The sequence below is a fragment of the Pan troglodytes genome, chromosome 5, assembly GCF_028858775.2.
Source record: "Pan troglodytes isolate AG18354 chromosome 5, NHGRI_mPanTro3-v2.0_pri, whole genome shotgun sequence".
NCBI lineage: Eukaryota > Metazoa > Chordata > Mammalia > Primates > Hominidae > Pan > Pan troglodytes.
In genome coordinates this window covers 143,597,009-143,615,125 of record NC_072403.2, presented here as the reverse complement: position 1 = coordinate 143,615,125, position 18,117 = coordinate 143,597,009, and the positions used below count along the sequence as shown (strand labels likewise).

Here is an 18,117-nt window from a genome sequence, read left to right as displayed (position 1 = left end):
TAAAATCCTTTTCAAGATCTAACTTTTATGTGGTGATGTATATTGTACTTTTAAATAAAAATTGAAAGTAAAATGTATTTACTTTTAAAATACTGAAATAAACTAAGTATTGATATATTATTCTTCAGCTGTTCAAGAACTTTTTATCAACCTAAGATTAATTCAAAGAAGGTGTAGTTGTCTAAACAAATTAGTTTTGAATATAAATAAATTTACAGCCATGCTTCATTCATCATGAAATATAAGAATTTTTAAAATAATTTCTTAGGCCAGGCCAGGCTCAGTGGCTCATGCCTGTAATCCCAGCACTTTGAGAGGCCGAGGCAGGCAGATCACGAGGTCAGCAGTTCAAGACCAGCCTAGCCAACATGGTGAAACCCCGTCTCTACTAAAAATACATCAATTAGCCAGGTATAGTGGCGGGCACCTGTAATCCCAGCTACTCTGGAGGCTGAGGCAGGAGAATCGCTTGAACCGGGAGGCGGAGGTGAGCTGAGACTGGGCCATTGCACTCCAGCTTGGGCGACAGAGTGAGACTCTGTCCGAAAATAATAATAATAATAATAATAATAATAATAATAATAATGTCTTAGGCCAGGCTTGGTGGCTCATGCCAGTAGTCCCAGCACTTTAGAAGGTTGAGGCAGGTGGATCACTGGAGGTCAAGAGTTCGAGGTTCAACATAGTGAAACCCCATCTCTACTAAAAATACAAAAATCAGCCAGGTGTGGTGGTGGGTGCCTGTAATCCCAGCTACTCGGGAGGCTGAGGCATGAGAATTGCTTGAACCTGGGAGGTGGAGGTTGCAGTCAGCTGAGATCGTGCCACTGCACTCCAGCCTGGGCAACAGAGAGAGACTCCGTCTTAAAAAATAATAATAATTTCTTTGTAGCCCTATTTAAAGACTAGTACAATAATTTATTTATCAAGAGGACATCCTGTAAATGTGCTGCCTAACTTGAGTATTTAAGGTAATACTATATTATGTGGTCATCATATTTTGATTAGCATATAATCATGGGTAAGTGAACATTTTGCTATTTGTTTATTTTTCTCAGACATTTTGATTTGTATGCTCTCTACTGCCCATAATGGATATCTTTCTTAATAAAATTTGAAATAATTTATAAAAAAATGAAGATTAAGTTAAATTAGGATGACCTTCCTTTATTCACTGCATTGTGCTGAAAGCAAAATTAGCTATGTTGTCTGAAACCTCTGAGTTCAATTCACAAAGGAAGAGGCAACATACACTGTATGCTGTCTTTGTAGCCAGGAGAGCACCATGCTGAGATATAGAACAAATGGGAGCTGAAGATGAGAAAAGTCCAGAAAAAGCAAAGCAGAGACTGTACTCCCTAACATACTACAAAGCTCCAGCTAGAAAACTTCTCAAATTGATTGAACACATACATTTATCTTGCTCCCTTCTAAAATTCCATTAAGAGGACAGTAATAATGAAAACACACAAGAGATGACAGGGAACATTCAGAAGCTGGAAATCAGATAAATAATAACCTGATTTAGTAGACCAGTAAATACTGACTACCAAGAGCTTATGTTTGGGAAAAGCACCAAGGAAGTCCTACTGTAGAACCCCAGAAGGGTAGAACTTGGAGTCCTAAAGACAGGAGTTTGCATAAGGCTGGAAATAGAGGATAGATTGAAAAAGTCTGCAAAAAGGGCTAGACAGTATGTTTACTCTCTGGAGAGTTTAAACCAGAAGGATGATCAGACTAAAAGACAAAAGGCACAGCCAAGAGCAGGTGCACCATACTGAAAGCAATGAGATTAAATAAAACTCTATTGCTGAATGATAAGATTCCACAATCTCATTGCCCATTTAGCCTGAAAATTGTATATGCTGAGTCAGATTAGAAGTATCCTCTCTTTGGAAAACAACCAGCCTGAAAGGAAACTAGATACTGTCAGTTTGGAGTCCTCAACAAAATGGCTGGTTCTCTTCCTGATCAACCTATAGTGAAGCTTATAGACTGGAAAGACCCAGCCATATAGTTTAGTGCCTAACTCTTAAAATAGAAGCTGATAGCCAAGGACCACTAGACCCTGGGGAATAAGGGAGAAGAAAAAGAGACAATGCAGAAGCCAGAAGAAAACTCTTTTCTCAGAGAGCTGAGAGTATATATGGCATCCATAAAGAAGGAACAGAGGCAATGTTTAAAAAGAGAAAAGGTAACAGAAAGAGCTCTTGGGATTTCAAAATATGACAGCCAAAAGAAAACACTCAATAAGATCTAGAGGATGAAGTTGCAGACGTGACTCAAAAGGTGGAATTAAAGACAAAGAGATGGGAAAAATAGGAAAAATTCAAACACATTAGAGAATCAGCCCAGGACGTCTAATTTTTTTTTTTTTTTTTTTTTTTTTTGAGATGGAGTCTCACTCTCTGGCCCAGGCTGGAGTGCAATGGCACAATCTTGGCTCACTGCTACCTCTGCCTCCTGGGTTCAACTGATTCTCCTGCCTCAGCTTCCCAAGTAGCTGGGATTACAGGCATGCGCCACCACGCCCAGCTAATTTTTGTATTTTTAGTAGAAACAGGGTTTTGCCATGTTGGCCAGGCTGGTCTCAAACGCCTGACCTCAGGTGATCCATTCGCTCAGCATCCCAAAGTGCTGGGATTACAGGCGTGAGCCACTGTGCTTGACCTGTCTTACTAATTTTGAAGAAAAATTATTTCTAAAACTCTGAAACCAGCTAAAACACCAATTAAGTGTATAGGCAGAGTAAAAACATGTTGAGACACAAAAACTCTCAAGAATGTATCTTCCCCTTTTTCTTTCTCAGGAAGCTCCTGAGTGATATAGTCCACCAAAACAAGAAGTAAACCAAGAAATACGAAGACGTTTGTGCTAAATGTGTTAGATGAGTTCTCACCATTTATTTCACTCTCCTTCAGGTGGCAGAGTCTGGAAAGCTAAAAGCATTTGTTTATATTCTTTCAAAAACATATCATAGTATACAGTTCTGAGTGACCAGGTTTCTCCACTTGGTATAAGGGCTACGTAAGTATGTTGTAAAATTAGAGAATAAGGAATGGTGACTGCTGACCAAGTTGGCCCCATAGACCGCTGGTATATTGTGAGTTTGATATTTCCTAACACACATCTTTATCGTTGTACTCAAACATTTCACATTAGTAAGTTTTACTTGAAGAAATATACAGTATATAAATGTAGCCCTAAATGCATTTTCCATAATGTAAGGAAATTGAGATGCTTATATTTAACAGTTAAAATTATAAAAATGTTAACGAAGAAAGTTTATTGTAATTTTTAATGAGGCTGTGGCTGTAAAAGTTGTGCTTAAACAACTTAGTTGGTGAAAATATTTACCATGTTCTCAAAGTAGCTTAGACTTTGTGCTGGGGGAAATGAACTGGGATAGCTTCAGCCAGAAAGTACTAAAAAAAAAGTCACATTTTCTGCTAACCGAAAATCTTGAGATTTATTTCTTACATACCAAACTTGAACCCTCAAATAAAAGTGCATCAGTACTAGGAATGAGGATGTGGCCTCCTTTATCCAGGCGAGATTATGCAATAGGCAGCCCATTAGAAGGATGGAGGGGAGGTACAGGAAGGTCCTTTCTATAATAAAAAAGGCTTTAGTGAACCACCACCACCCCCACCCCCAACACATAAACAGCTTCAATCCTGCCATCCTATCAGAGTTCCCTGGAATTTTTGAAGCAACAGAATAGAAAGTCAGGAAAGCAATAAATATAATTCAGACACTCAGATAAAATATGAACCTTTTAGCTCTCAAAATCTTTCTGGAGAAGTAAATGATGAGTATAGACAGGAACGTGAGCTGCTTGTACTTTTAGTCTGGCATTGAAACAAAGTAGAACCTGAACAGAGGATAAAATTATTTCTATTGAAGTTACAGATGCTTCTTACCTGTAGGCTGAATGTACAAGCTAAAACCTACTTGTTTGAAGATTAGATAGTTACAATTTTGCCTTACGGTAAGGATAATAACTATGTATGTTTTTAATTATTTGGTTGTATGATTTATTTTCTACAGGGAAAAATAATTCTTTCATAGTTCAAAAATGTTTGCAACACACAATAATGCCCCTGTTTCAAAGACTCACAAAATAATCTTTAGAAACAAGAAAAAAGGCTTTTTAACATGGAATGATATGTGTGTAGATTGACAGATAGATAGACATATAGCTATAGATAGGTAAATAGAGAGAGCGAGAGATACATAGAGAGAGAGGCATTTTTCAAAGTACACTAGATTTCTACTCTGAAAAGTTATTTGATTTCATATTAAATTCTGAAATACCTATTTTAAACAATAATCACAATTCTTGCTCTTATTTTCAATTTATCACCTAGCAACAGGAACACTAGTGCATATCTTCCTTCTGAACAGGCCCAGAAGCAAAATCTATGTATGGTCTGACTAACCTTAATGGTTTTGAATCAGCTGTTCTACGACCATGATTTCAAATCACAACTACTTCCCCAGAACTCTTCTGAGATAACAACAAAAATTACAAAACCCACCAAAACCACAGAAAAACAAAAGCTCCATAAATCTTAAAGGCTAAGACCAATTGGGTCCATGTTCCGAAAAGTGCTTATTTAAGCCTGATTTTTTGAAACACAGAGCTGATTTACAACATTTTTATGTGAATCCCAAAACATCCTTGTATGTAATTTTCTTGAACCACAACACACTAACAGAGTAATTTCTGAATTAGAAAGCAGAAAATTGCTAGAATTCCATCCTGTCACATGGAGGGAGAAATACACAAGTACTTCTGTGGGATCAGTGAGAGGACAGGAACTTTTGGTAACAAGCAAGCTAGTTTTAAAACAATAACAAAGAAGAATTGTATTAAACTCCTAGTCTGAGCCCACTTAGAATCTCTCTGCCTTTGGTTTCCGCCAAAGCTCATAAAAATTCAAGAATGCAAGACAGCAGGGGAAAAGTACTAAAAACATAAACATTCCCTTTAATGCCACACAACCCCTCATACCTGGAATTTTCAAAATAGAAAATTAAATAATAGGACTGACCCTGAGTATGCCACTCCTCTCGAAAACAATAACAAAATAGAAGTTATTTTATGGAATGTTGTGTGTTGAAGAAAATCACGAACTGAACATTGTGCATATTAAGAAAGTAATGTTGCACCAACCGTCCATATGAACTCAGGTAACTGTTGGTAAAATATTTGCCCACATTGGCAAACAAACATTAGTACTGTTACCAGTGACCACAATTGAACCATTGACAGCAACAGAGCTGGCTTTCAGAATATACAAAGTTTTAATTAGTAGTAGGAAAATATGCTTATTTTTCTCCAAAAATTTTGAATTGGAACAGGAAGAGTAGGTAAACCTATGCAATCAATTATTTCCTTTCCATAAAAGAGGTGGTACTCTTAGCAAAAACATTAATAGCTATAAGTTTGTCATCAGTCTCTGGATCTAAAATACTAAGATTTTCTCTACAAAAACAGCTCCCTGATTATTTACCCGTGTGGTGGGTGGTATAGCTTTGTCTTTAAAAGTCTAAAAATAATGATTGTGGTTAATTCATTCAATGCATTTCATTCAATAAGCACTTACTGGGCAATTCTATTGTGCTGAGGATGCATTAAATAAAATCATCCCTGCCCCAGAGGAGTGTTTGGACTGACTTTTGGCATACTTTAAAGTTTTGTTGCTGTTTTTTGTTTTTTTTTTTTTGAGATGGAGTTTCACTGTTGTTGCCCAGGCTGGAGTGTAATGGTGCGATCTTGGCTCACTGCAACCTCCACCTCCTGGGTTCAAGTGATTCTCCTGCCTCAGCCTCCCAAGTAGCGGGGATTGCAGGCATATGCCACCCCGCCTGCCTAATTTTGTGTTTTTAGTAGAGATGAGGTTTCACCATGTTGGTCAAGCTAGTCTCAAACTCTTGACCTCAGGTAATCCACCTGCCTCGGCCTCCCAAAGTGCTGGGATTACAGGCATAAGCCACTGCGCCTGGCCCTAAGTTTTGTTTTAATTTACATTTTCCTTATTGCATATTCCTGAATTGTGATTCAATTGCTTGGCTCCTATCCTTTGTTCATGTAGTAACTAAGATGCTTGTCATTCTGTTGTTGATTGGTGGAAATTTATTAGCTATTCTGAATCTAGTTACTGTTCTGGATACTCATAACTTGTTTCTTATGTGCAATGCAGATATATTGTTCCATCTACAACTTTGTTATTTTGTCATACATTAATGTTTATGTAGTCTAATCAATTTCCTCTGCATTTTTAATGTTGTTCTTCTTGTCTCCTGAGAAAGCCTTCTCTATCACAAGATCATAAAGATATGCACAAAGGGAATATGGACTTGCTGTTCCTATTTAGGTCTACAAATCCACCAGAAATTTAATTTTGTGTGTGGTGTGAGGTAGGGATCTACTGTTTTCTTCCTGAAGGGTAGTTGACTGTTCTGGTACTACTTAGTGCAAGAGAATTTGCCAGACAGTGAAGAGGGAAGGGGCTTTAAACAAGTGGACCTCAACCTCAGCCTGGAGATCTGTGACATAATGCATTTGTCCATGTAAGTCTAGTCTGACTTACTGGAGTGCCAGATCCTTCAGAGAAGAACTATGCCTATTCACCTTGTATATTTGGTGCCTACTATAACACACAACAAATAGTAAAGTACTTGTTAAATAATCAAATAAATACAAAGCCCTTTATAATCTAGTTATCATCACCTTCTACATGCAACCATGATGTACATGGGGAATCTTAAATGAATATTATTCCTCCGTACTTCCTGTTGCTTCTGTTTAAAATGTCTTTTCTACCTGCCCTACCAATTGGCCAACTGGCCTGTAAACATTTTCCATTTTCTCCAGGTAAAACACAATGTGTTCCTCTTTTGCACCCATGTAGCACCTATAACAACCTTTATCTAATACTTGCACATTGTCTTGCAAGCTATAGACCAGTGAGTTCCCTCCCTTTGAATCTCTACTGCAAAACAAAATTCAACTCTTAGAATATGAAAGGATTATAAATATTTCTTGCCTGCATGGATCAATGGACTCAGGAACTTACCAACTGGGGGACTGTGTATGAACTCCACATGGGCATCCTCATAGCTTTTCCAAATCCACTGACATATTCCCTGTGGTAAAGGAGACAGTGGTCCACATTCTTCTGCAGTACCCTAGGCCTCCCAAATGGCAAATTTACTTTCACTGTTGCTGTTACTAAAATTAAAATAACATAAAATAAAAAGATTCATGAAATTAGCAAATGCTTCTTTGCATGTAATAACTACCCGTATAATAACTACCACTCTCTTATGGCTTATTATATGACAAGTACTCTAACAAATATTTTACATATTTAACCTCTTTCAATTCTTACAACAATCCTATGTATAATTATTAAAAATAATAATAATAATATTGGTGTTATTACTCCATTTTACAGATTATAAAACTAAGGTTTACATAAGTAAGTTGGCCAAGCAAAAGCCTAAGCCAGGATCTGAAGCCTGCCCTCTGTGATTCCTTACATTTTACAGCTCAGAGGATGTACATGAAGAGGTAAAACCTTCAAAGTCAAAAGTACATACTTTGTAACAAAGATGACCTAGTCTAGTAATTGTCATAGGGAAGATGTTGGAATTTTATAAACTTATGTCTTATAATCAGAATGTTTATGTGTCTCTAAAACGTATACATTGAAATCCTAATCCCAAAGGTGATGGTATTAGGAGGTGGGACCTTTAGGAGGTGATTAAGGCATGAGATAAGACCCCCATGAGCAGGATTAGAGCTTTCATCAAAGAGACCCTAGGGACACCTTCACTCCTTCCACTATATGAGCTCAGAGTGAGAAGAAGGCCCTTTATGAGGAATCAGGCCATCATCAGAAACCAAATCTGCTGGCAACTTGATCTTGGGTTTCCCAGCCTCCAGAACTATAAGAAGTAAATTTCTGTTGTTTATAAGCTACCCAGTCTATGGCATCTTGTTATATTAGGTTGGAGCAAAAGTAATTGTGTTTGCCATTACTTTTGAGACCAAGTCTTGCTGTGTCACCCAAGCTGGAGTGGAGTGGCATGATCTCAGCTCACTGCAACCTCCATCTCCTGGGTTCAAGTGATTCTCCTACCTCAGCCTCCTCCTGAGTAACTGGGATTACAAGGGTGCACCATCATGCCCAACTAATTTTTTTTTTGTTTTGTATTTTTAGTAGAGACGGGGTTTCACCATGTTGGCCAGGCTGGTCTCGAACTCCTCACCTCAAGTGATCTGTCTGCCTCAGCCTCCCAAAGTGCTGGGATTACAGGCGTGAGCCACCATGCCCTGCTGTTTTTTGCCATTACTTTTAATAGAAAAAAACACAATTAATTTTGCACCAACCTAATAGCAATTGGAATGGACTAAAATAACATTCTAATGTATTTATTTACTTTTACTTGTATGCTTCTTAAAAATCCATCAATTAGTGATGGATAAAAAACCTGCAGGCTATTCATGCCATGGAATAACACTTGGCAGATTATAAGATTATCAAAACAACTAGTACATTTACTAAGCTCTTAACTGTAAACCAGGCATATATATTAACTCATGTAATCTTCATAGCAACTGTATAAAGTAGGTATCCCCTTATAAGCGATGAAACTGAAACAGAGTGAGTTTAATACAAGAATACTTAAAAGATAACAGGTAATAACAATATTGCTACAGGCCAGGCACAATTGTAAATTCTTTCCATGTATTAACTTTTTAAATTTTTACAACTACATGAGGTGAGTACGGTTATTACAGATGAGAAGACTGAGGCATGGGGAGGCTAAGTGATTTGCCCCAGCTCACACAGCCAGGAAGCACCAGAGGTAGGACTCAAACCCAGGCAGCTCAGTCTGCTTACATCTAAGGAAAGGAAACAGAGGACTGCAGATGAGTCACAACCTCTTCAAGGAATTCATTTTGTTCCTGGAACCACTGGAACTACCCCATGCTTGTACTGTTGTCATTATATCTGTTGTGAGTTTTTTTTTTTTTTTACCTTTTGTATATTGGCAATAAAATCTTTATGTTCAGGAACCTCTGTCAGCTTATTTTGGAGAGTCCTAAAAGGGCCACATTGTGTTTTGTTAGGTCTAAATATCAAAGACTTAACATGTTTTCTATTGACTTACTTTCTTCTTGGGTGAGATTTAGCATCTGATTCACTTGTTCCAGCTGAGTACTCTGCAAGATAATGAGGGATGGGAAAGGGGAGGAAATAAGTCAAAGCAACAATACGTGTTTTAAAGGGTAATCAAGATTGTTTCTGCAGTAATCGATTAAATGTTATACTGCCAAAGAAGCTAGCCTAACTTAAGATTCTGATTCTGCCACTATTCAGAAATATAGAGACACTACTGCTCCCTATTGTGTGTGTGTGTGTGTGTGTGTGTGTGAGAGAGAGAGAGAGAGAGAGAGAGAGAATTTGCAAAAAGATAATTGATAATGGGGCAAAGCATTCTGATTACTGCTGGAATCAATGACTAAGTTGGGTGACAACATCCCAGTGCTCCTTAAGCTTTAATATGCATACAATCACTTGAGGGTTTTGTTAAAATATGGATTCTGGTTCAGTAAACCTAGGGTAGGGCTTGAGATTCTGCATCTCTAACCAATTTGCAAGTGATGCAGATGGTGGTCCTGAGACCACACTCTGAATAGCAAGAGGCATTCTTTACATAGAACTTGGGGTTTGCAGCCAGATAGAACAAGCTTCTCTGGCCTTGAACAATTTATCTAACTTCTCTGAGCATGTTTTATCTCTAAAATGAGAAATAATATACCTAGTAAGTAATGTTATTATTATTTTTTAATGGCAGTTTGATTGAGGTTATCAGGAGCAGTCGGTAGGAAACCCACACCCTTATTCTGATCTTTGCTGTGGATTTGATCTTCATTGAGAAGTTTGCTAAGCTTTTGTCCTGTAAAGCCCCTTTGGTTGGTTATTTATTTCTGTGCTATAATGCTATTTTGAAGAATAGAGATTGTGATGTCTTCACCTACTTCTGACTATAAGGAAAAATTCTTACCTGAGGCAGCAGGTGTTTTTATTTAGTTCTACAAACACATTTGGAACTTGGCATCAAATGACCCTTGACATTAATTTTAGCTTTAAGGACTCCTGATAACGGGGCTCCAATTTCACTCTGAAATCCCAACCCCATCCAGGTGCTCTGATTCTCACAAGTAGGCTTGGTCCTTATATTTTGAGCTGCTGTTATGACTCCTTGCCCTTGGGGCCTCTCCTAGCACTAAAACCTCACCTTATTGAAAGTCTCCTGGGATCTGAAGTCCTGCTCTTGAACTCATCCAAGGGCCTAATCTACTAAAAAGACCTTCCTAGTGTCAACTGTCAGCCAGATTCCTCCCTGCTACCCAAAGGAACACCCCGCAGCACCTACCCTAGTGGGTAGGTCAAACAGCAGGCTGCAATCCCTACACCCTCCTAGTTCTTTCTGCTCTAAATAACCAGGCATGAACATCTGATTCATAAACCGCAGGAAGAATGGTTTATAAGGAAAGTTGGAGAGAGCTCGAAGATTACTGTATTGAATGGTGAAGGACAGTTAGTTTATAATGACATTAACAATTACCAAATAGTGCTTTCCAGTTTACAAAGCATATTTCCCTACTTTATCTTATAATGTATGCATTCTCACTTCTCGTTTCCAGGTAAGGTTCAGAGAAACCACATATATTTACTAAGTAAATATCCAAGGCGGAACACAAACCTGGTTGTTGCTACCCCAGTTGTCAGCTACCCAGGTTAAGAATAGCTTGCCCCTTTACGTTCTTATGGATGCATGAAGTTGTTACTTACATTTTGTAGGTGAGGGCATAAACAGTCAAGAGACTCTGTGGGCAATGGATTAGCAAAGCCACAAACAGAAAACTTTGACACCTCCTCTGCATGGGATGGCTCATAAAAAGGCACCTTCAGAAGATGGTTTAAACTACCATGGGTTCCATTGTTTGGTGCTGGTTGAATGCGTAGAAGATCTGTTTTTTGAAAAAATAAGTTCAAATTAGCTTTACACTGGAAAGCAACAACTCCTCTGTGGGAGATGGGAAGAAACAAACACCTACTCTTTCACTCCCTTTAATAAATTCTGCTGTAACGAAGCTATGTACTCTATATGCCATTCAGTTTACTGACTTTCTTCTCCATGGTTTCAATCACTAGTCTTGCTAAAGAATAGAACTAGCCAGGTGCGGCAGTGCACCTGTAGTCCCAGCTACTCAAGAAGCTGAGGCAAGAGGCTTGCTTGAGCCTGGGAGTTTGAAGCCAGCTTAGGTGACATACTGAAACCCCATCTCTTGAAATAAATGAGGAATAGGAACAGTTGCTGCAGATGAGCCAGAGGAACTTTCATGAATGGTTTCTGTTTCTCCAAAGAAAAGCTTCCTTAAATCACCACTTTGTTTCGTAAGCATATCACGATTTTCTAGCATAAAAAGCTATATTCTTAATAAAAGCAAGTTTAAATAAATAATTTATCATCTTCCTTGTAGTACATTTATTCTCTAAAGATAGACACTTTTAAAAAATGGAACTAGTGAATTTTGCTTAATATTAGGAGAGCTTTTCTTCATTTTTTTCTATGAAAATACATAATACAAAATGTATTTGTATGTTTCATAGAAACATAAAATTTGCATGTTTGTATGTTTCTATGAAACATACAAGTATTTCACCAACATAGCCTTTTAAGTAATTCCTGCTGACTGCCTGCTACCTAACAGATCTCTCCTGGAACTGCAGTCCTATCTAGTTCCTTTTAACCAGTTCTGCAAAGGGCCAACAGTCCAGACCATAAACCTAGCCATGTGGAACAAGAATGTAAGTTGTTAAGCCTACAACACACCATTTTAAAAACTGAATACCTTTTGGTCTCTAAGTCACATTCAATTACCACAAACCAGTGACAACATTAAGAGAGACAGTTTTAAGCATGTTTATGTCCAAATTTCTAAAGCTAACAGCGAAATTGCAGCTTACTCATTGCCTTGCTAGGTAAATAAATGATTTGTTAATACAATGGCCTGCAACAAGCACGTAGGTAGGAAGGTAGGTTAGGCTTCCTAAAATCCTAATGCTTTAAGGTTTTTTAACATTGAGTATAATAACAAGTGTCTATCCAGCTAGGACTTTTTCCCCATGTTTTTATGCCAGAGAGCTTCTCTCTGTAATTACAAGAAAATGTTTGTGTTTTTAGGTATGTTTGTCTTGCTTTGAAAAGTTGGAAGTATTATTTACCTAAGTTTTATTAAATTAAATTATCATCTAGTAACCAACTAATAGAAAAGGTTGGTCTTCTGAGATCTAAAGTTTATCATTACTGGCTGGGCATGGTAGCTCATGCCCATAATCTTAGCACTTTGGGACGCCAAGGTGGGCAGATCACTTGAGGTCAGGAGTTCGAGACCAGCCTGGCCAACATAGTGAAACACCATCTCTACAAAAAATACAAAAAAAAAGTAGCCGGGCCTGGTGGTTCACACCTGTAATCCCAGATACTTGGGAAGCTGAGACAGGAGAATAACTTGAACCTGGGAGGCGGAGGTTGCAGTGGGCCGGGATCACACCACTGCACTCCAGCCTGGGTGACAGAGCAAGACTCCATCTCAAAAATGAAAATAAAGTTTATCATTACTAGTAAAACAAAAAGAATTCACTCTTATAGCTGAATAATTCTGAATAATGAATAATTCTTCCTTATCTTTTTTACTTTCTGCCTTCTCACTACAGAGCATCCAGCCTCTGGGATTCAGTTTGCTACCAATTTCAAATCACATATATTTAAAACTATCCATATTTTGTTGGCGAACTTATTTAAATATACTTACCACACATTAGGTTATAGACTTCAATATTTTCAAATGGTTCAACTTCAGTCTTCTCTTTAAAACTGGGTCCATATGCCAGAAAGATAGCCTAGGTCATAATAGTCAGATTATTATTATTAGATGTCATCCAAATTCAAAAACAAATATAGGAAGAGACAAAATTTTCCTTCTGTAACTACTCTCCTATTTGTATTAGGCCTCTGTAAGGAATTTTTTTTTAGTTTCGAAAATGATTTTCATATTTTTCCACCTGTAATGTTGTACCAATCCCAACCAAATATAATCAATGCTGTATTTACTTCTGTCTCTACCTACCTCGATAGCACCTCATGTGCCAATAAAGTAGGAGAATACAAACAATGGCACACAGCCAATATCAGCATAATTCTGCAATATGGGCACAATATTTAGTAGAAATTTAATCATATAACATCATATTATCTTTTCATATTGTTTCATATCATAAATCAAATATGTTAATCGAATATGTTAACATTACACAAAATGTTAATTTTTTTTTAGATGCAGTCTAACTTCCTGTTCCACTTACACGTCTTTCTTTTACTTTTGGGATAAAAAGACCTAAATATTTTGGTTTACATTGAATTAATTAATGTTAACTTGATTATATTATTTATAACAGATCAAATTATTTTAGACTTAAACAATTAGAAGAAAAATATCAAACATAGATAAGCAATTATGTTTTGGTAACAGGTGTGGGTGTATATATACATATATATATTAAGATAATCATCAAAGAATTGGAGGCATAGATTTTTCTTGCAATAATTTATTTAACTATTACATAGTACCCCAATTAATAGTAAAGCTCTTTCTCCAGATATCGTTTTCAAATATTTACAAAAAGATATAACTCACCATGACAATGTTATAATAAAAGGAAACATATTCATAAAAGGCCTAATACATTTTTTTTTCTATTTGGAAAGGAGTGTGTGTGTGTGTGTGTGTGTGTGTGTGTGTTACAAATGGAAGTAGATGAGATAACCAGGTTGCAAAGCTTTACCTATGGGGGATTATCAGCTGCATTCTACTCATAGACTCAGGCACACTCCCAGTTTTGGCCCTTTTCAATGGCTGTTTCTTCTGCCTGGGACACTTGGCTCCTGAATATTTGTAAGGCGAATTCTTTTACCTTTTTCAAATCTCTGCTCAATGTCAACTCAATGACTCTTACTCTTTCCACCCTATTTAAAGTTTCTTACTGCCCCCAGGGTACCCCAAAATACTCCCAATTTCTCCCTTACTCTCCTTTACTTTTTCTTTATTTCCCACAGCATTTACCATCTGATATAACAAATAATGTATTATTTTATTATTCCTACTGTCTGTATCCCCCCTTAGAATAAAAGCTTCGTGAGGGCAGGATCTTAATCTGTTTTGTTCACAGATGTATTCAAGAACCTTGAACATTGCCTATAATAAAATAGGTGTGCAATAAATATCTGTTTTAAAAAAGCAGTAACTAGGCTTAACATCTGAGTAATGAAATAATCTGTATGACAAACCCCCATGATAGATGTTTACCTATGTAACAAACCTGCACATTCTGTACATGTACCCCTGAACTTAAAATAAAAGTTAAAAAAAAAAAAGCAGTAAGTTACCTCCATGCTCCTAAACTCATTGTTATAACCATGGTTGCCTCCTCCACAATTTGTATTTGATTTACTCCTATAAAGAAAAAATATTATTACACACTGATCAATATATTGATATGAGACCATAGTGTAAGCTTTAACTAATTTTATATAGTTTCTGTAAATTTTATAAGTAAATTTTTTTATCAACAACAGAATAATATATTTTTCTATCAACAACAGAATAAATTTTTATATCAACAATGAATAAATATATTTATTTTCATGCTCAAATTCATAACCATAATGGAACAAACAGAAGGGTACGAGAGAAGAAAGGAAAATTCCAGGATCTATAAATAGAATTCAAAAGTCTCTGACTGATAGATACTGACTAAGGCTAGTAATAAAGGTACAGATTTAAAAAAAAATGAATTTGTCTTCAAGCTCATGGGTGTACCTTTACACATCAATGACTATATGCTGAAGAATAGTTTGGTTAATATGTTATTTTAGCATTTCAATGCTTTAGGAATAAATCTTTGCAACTGGGGAAAAATATCAATTTCTGTTTTCCAGTGAAGATGTCTAGGAAAATAATATGAAAGCATGAATAAAGAATAGGCAGGGCAAGTTAATTATAATCCAGTCATGCATTGCTTAAGGGCAGGAATATGTTCTGAGAAATGCATTCTTATGCAAGTTCATCATTGTGGAAACATCACAGAGTACACTTACACAAGCCTGGATGGTACAGCCTTCTACACACCTGGGCTATGTGGTCTAACCTATTGCACCTAGCTACGAACCTGTACAGCATGCTACTGTACTGAATACCACAGGCAGTTGTAACACAACGGTAAGGATTTGTGTATCTAAGCACATGTAAACATAGAAAAGTTATAGTAGAACTATAGTAGTATAATCTTATGGGACCACCATCACATAAGCAGTTCATTGTTGACCAAAATGTTGTTATACAACACATAACTGTACTTGGTAAAAAGAAGCTAGTATATTCTGTAAATTCAGAGATTATTATTATAATTATGTTTACCTTTGTGATTTTCTTCCATAGGCTGTAGCTTTATTATTTGAATAAATTTTCAAATTTAATTAATTAGTTTTTGCCTACATTTTAATACTGTTTTGAATTGAGCAGTATTAACAATTTTATAAGTAGCTGTTTTTCATACTTGGAAAATAGCGATAAATGAACCTAGATCTTTTAAAGCAACAATGTTATACTGGGTCAAATTTGATCTCTGAAGGGAACAAAGGACTCCTATTTCCAAAGGCTGGCCCTAAAAGATTTCTCTCTTTTGCTTCCCCACCCCCACCTCTCACCCCAAGGGCAAATACACACACACACACACACACACACACACACACACACACACACACACCCCCCCACAGGGTTTCTGTTTGTTTTTACAAACTCGACTCGACTAACAACAGGACAGTAATTTAGTGTCTTTAAAAAATCAACATTAAAAAAATTCATAACTGACTCTAATTCAGTTTAAATAGAAAATAAAAATAAATCACAAATTAAAAAATGAATCACAAATCTGACCAGGCCACACTCACTCAACTCTACCCAGTAGAGGGAAGAAAAGAGAGGCCAGGTAAGTACCTGGAATGGGGAAAGCGAGACAAGTCCTGATTCATAACGAAATTAAGTTTGATATCCTAAGGATGTCACTTCATTTCCTTATCTTAGTTAATGCCAATAAAATTGCTGGCATGTGACAACTATAGGTTTTATTTATTTATTTATTTATTTTTGAGACTGAGTCTCGCTCTGTCACCCAGGCTGGAGTGAAGTGGCGTGATCTTGGCTCACTGCAACCTCTGCCTCCTGGGTTCAAGCGATTCTCCTGCCTCAGCCTCCCGAGTAGCTGGGACTACAGGCATGTGCCACCACATCCAGCTAATATTTTTGTGTTTTTAGTGGAGAGAGGTTTTTGCCATGTTGGCCAGGCTAGTCTGGAACTCCTAACCTCAAGTGTTCCACCCACCTCAGCCTCCCAAAGTGCTGGGATTACAGGTGTGAGCCACCATGCCCAGCCCGAACAATAGGTTTTAAAAAGTGTTTTTATTCTCAACTGGGAATGATGGCTCACACCTGTAACCCAGCACTTTAGGAATCCAAGGTGGGTGGATCGCTTGAGCCTAGGAGCTGGAGACCAGCCTGGACAACATAGCAAGACTCCATCTCTCTTTTGTTTTTGAGACAGAGTTTCACTCTTGTTGCCCAGGCTGGAGTGCAGTGGCATGATCTCGGCTCACTGCAACCTCCGCCTCCTGGGTTCAGAAAGCAATTCTCCTGCTTCAGCCTCCCGAGTAGCTGGGACTACAGGCATGTGCCACCACGCCAAGCTAATTCTGTATTTTTAGTAGAGACGGAGTTGCTCCATGTTGGTCAGGCTGGTCTGGAACTCCCAACCTCAGGCTATCCGCCCCCTTCAGCTTCCCAAAGTGCTGGGATTACAGGCATGAGCCATCACACCCGGCCTCTATTTTTTTAATTATAAATAAATAAATGTTTTTATTCTTACTGCATAGATATTTGGTTTCCCAATATTACTGGAATTATTTAGTAGGAGGTAATTAAGTTTTAAATTCTGTGTGGAAAGCTAGAATGTTCATTAATGAAAGAAAGAAAAAGGTTTTTTGAACTAAGTTTTTTGGTAAATTTTCTAATGCTCGTACTATGGTTATTTTTCTATTTTCAGAAAAATCTGGTTTTTTAAAATATTTCCATCTCCTAATCCAGCTCAATTTAAAAACTATAGTAAATATTGCAAAATTTCATTCAGAAGCAAAAGATTAAAATATTGTTTGAAAAGCTCTCTTTTCTATTTATTTCCAAGTAAAAACTTTGGAAATTTGCTCCCTACCTCCTCATGTTCATGTCTAATCATTAATTTAGCTTTGGAAGTTACATATGGAACAATGATAGCTGGCACTTGGAAAATGAGTTGATTCTATCTGTCATAAGTTAGCTCAACTTCCAAGTCTCATATGAAATATTTTGGAACAAATTCTCCATTATCTTCCCCATGTCTAATTAACACAGTTGAAATCAAGGCTGGGGTTCTCTACCACAGCTGGGTAATGACACAGGTGGGAGATGAATAAGACTTCTCTCCTGATGCCAGATCAGTTGCCAAGTCCTGTCTTCCTGTGCGGTATCTCTCCTGTTTGTTCTTTCCTTTCCTCTTTAATTGCCACCATTCTTTTTTTTTTTGAGATGGAGTCTCACTGCGTCACCCAGCCTGGTGTGCAATGGTGTGATCTTGGCTCACTGCAACATCCGCCTCCCAGGTTCAAGCGATTCTCCTACTTCAGCCTCCTAAGAAGCTGGGATTACAGGTGCCTGCCACCACACCTGGCTTATTTCTGTATTTTTAGTAGGGACGGGGTTTCACCATGTTGGCCAGGCTGGTCTCAAACCCCTGACATGAGGTGACCCACCCACCTTGGCCTCCCAAAGTGCTGGGATTACAGGCGTGAGCCACCATGCCCGGCCAGCTGCCACCATTCTAAGCTAGATCCTCTGACCTGAACAATTTCCCAAATTGATCACCCTGCCTTCAGAACTTC

General features: G+C 37.5%; 1 protein-coding gene across 4 annotated transcripts in view; it reads right to left on the bottom strand.

Moving 5' to 3' along the window:
* Window positions 1-18,117, bottom strand: part of ENPP3 (ectonucleotide pyrophosphatase/phosphodiesterase 3) — a 102,106-nt gene that overhangs the window by 14,008 nt on the left and 69,981 nt on the right. For all 4 annotated transcript variants that reach the window (XM_054686323.2, XM_054686324.2, XM_054686325.1 and 1 more), the window contains 5 exons: window positions 14,536-14,602; window positions 12,905-12,992; window positions 10,878-11,056; window positions 9,190-9,241; window positions 7,086-7,240 (listed from right to left, as the gene is read on the bottom strand). In XM_054686323.2, the coding sequence (XP_054542298.1) occupies window positions 7,086-7,240; window positions 9,190-9,241; window positions 10,878-11,056; window positions 12,905-12,992; window positions 14,536-14,602 (541 nt within the window). The remainder of the gene's footprint in view (window positions 1-7,085; window positions 7,241-9,189; window positions 9,242-10,877; window positions 11,057-12,904; window positions 12,993-14,535; window positions 14,603-18,117) is intronic.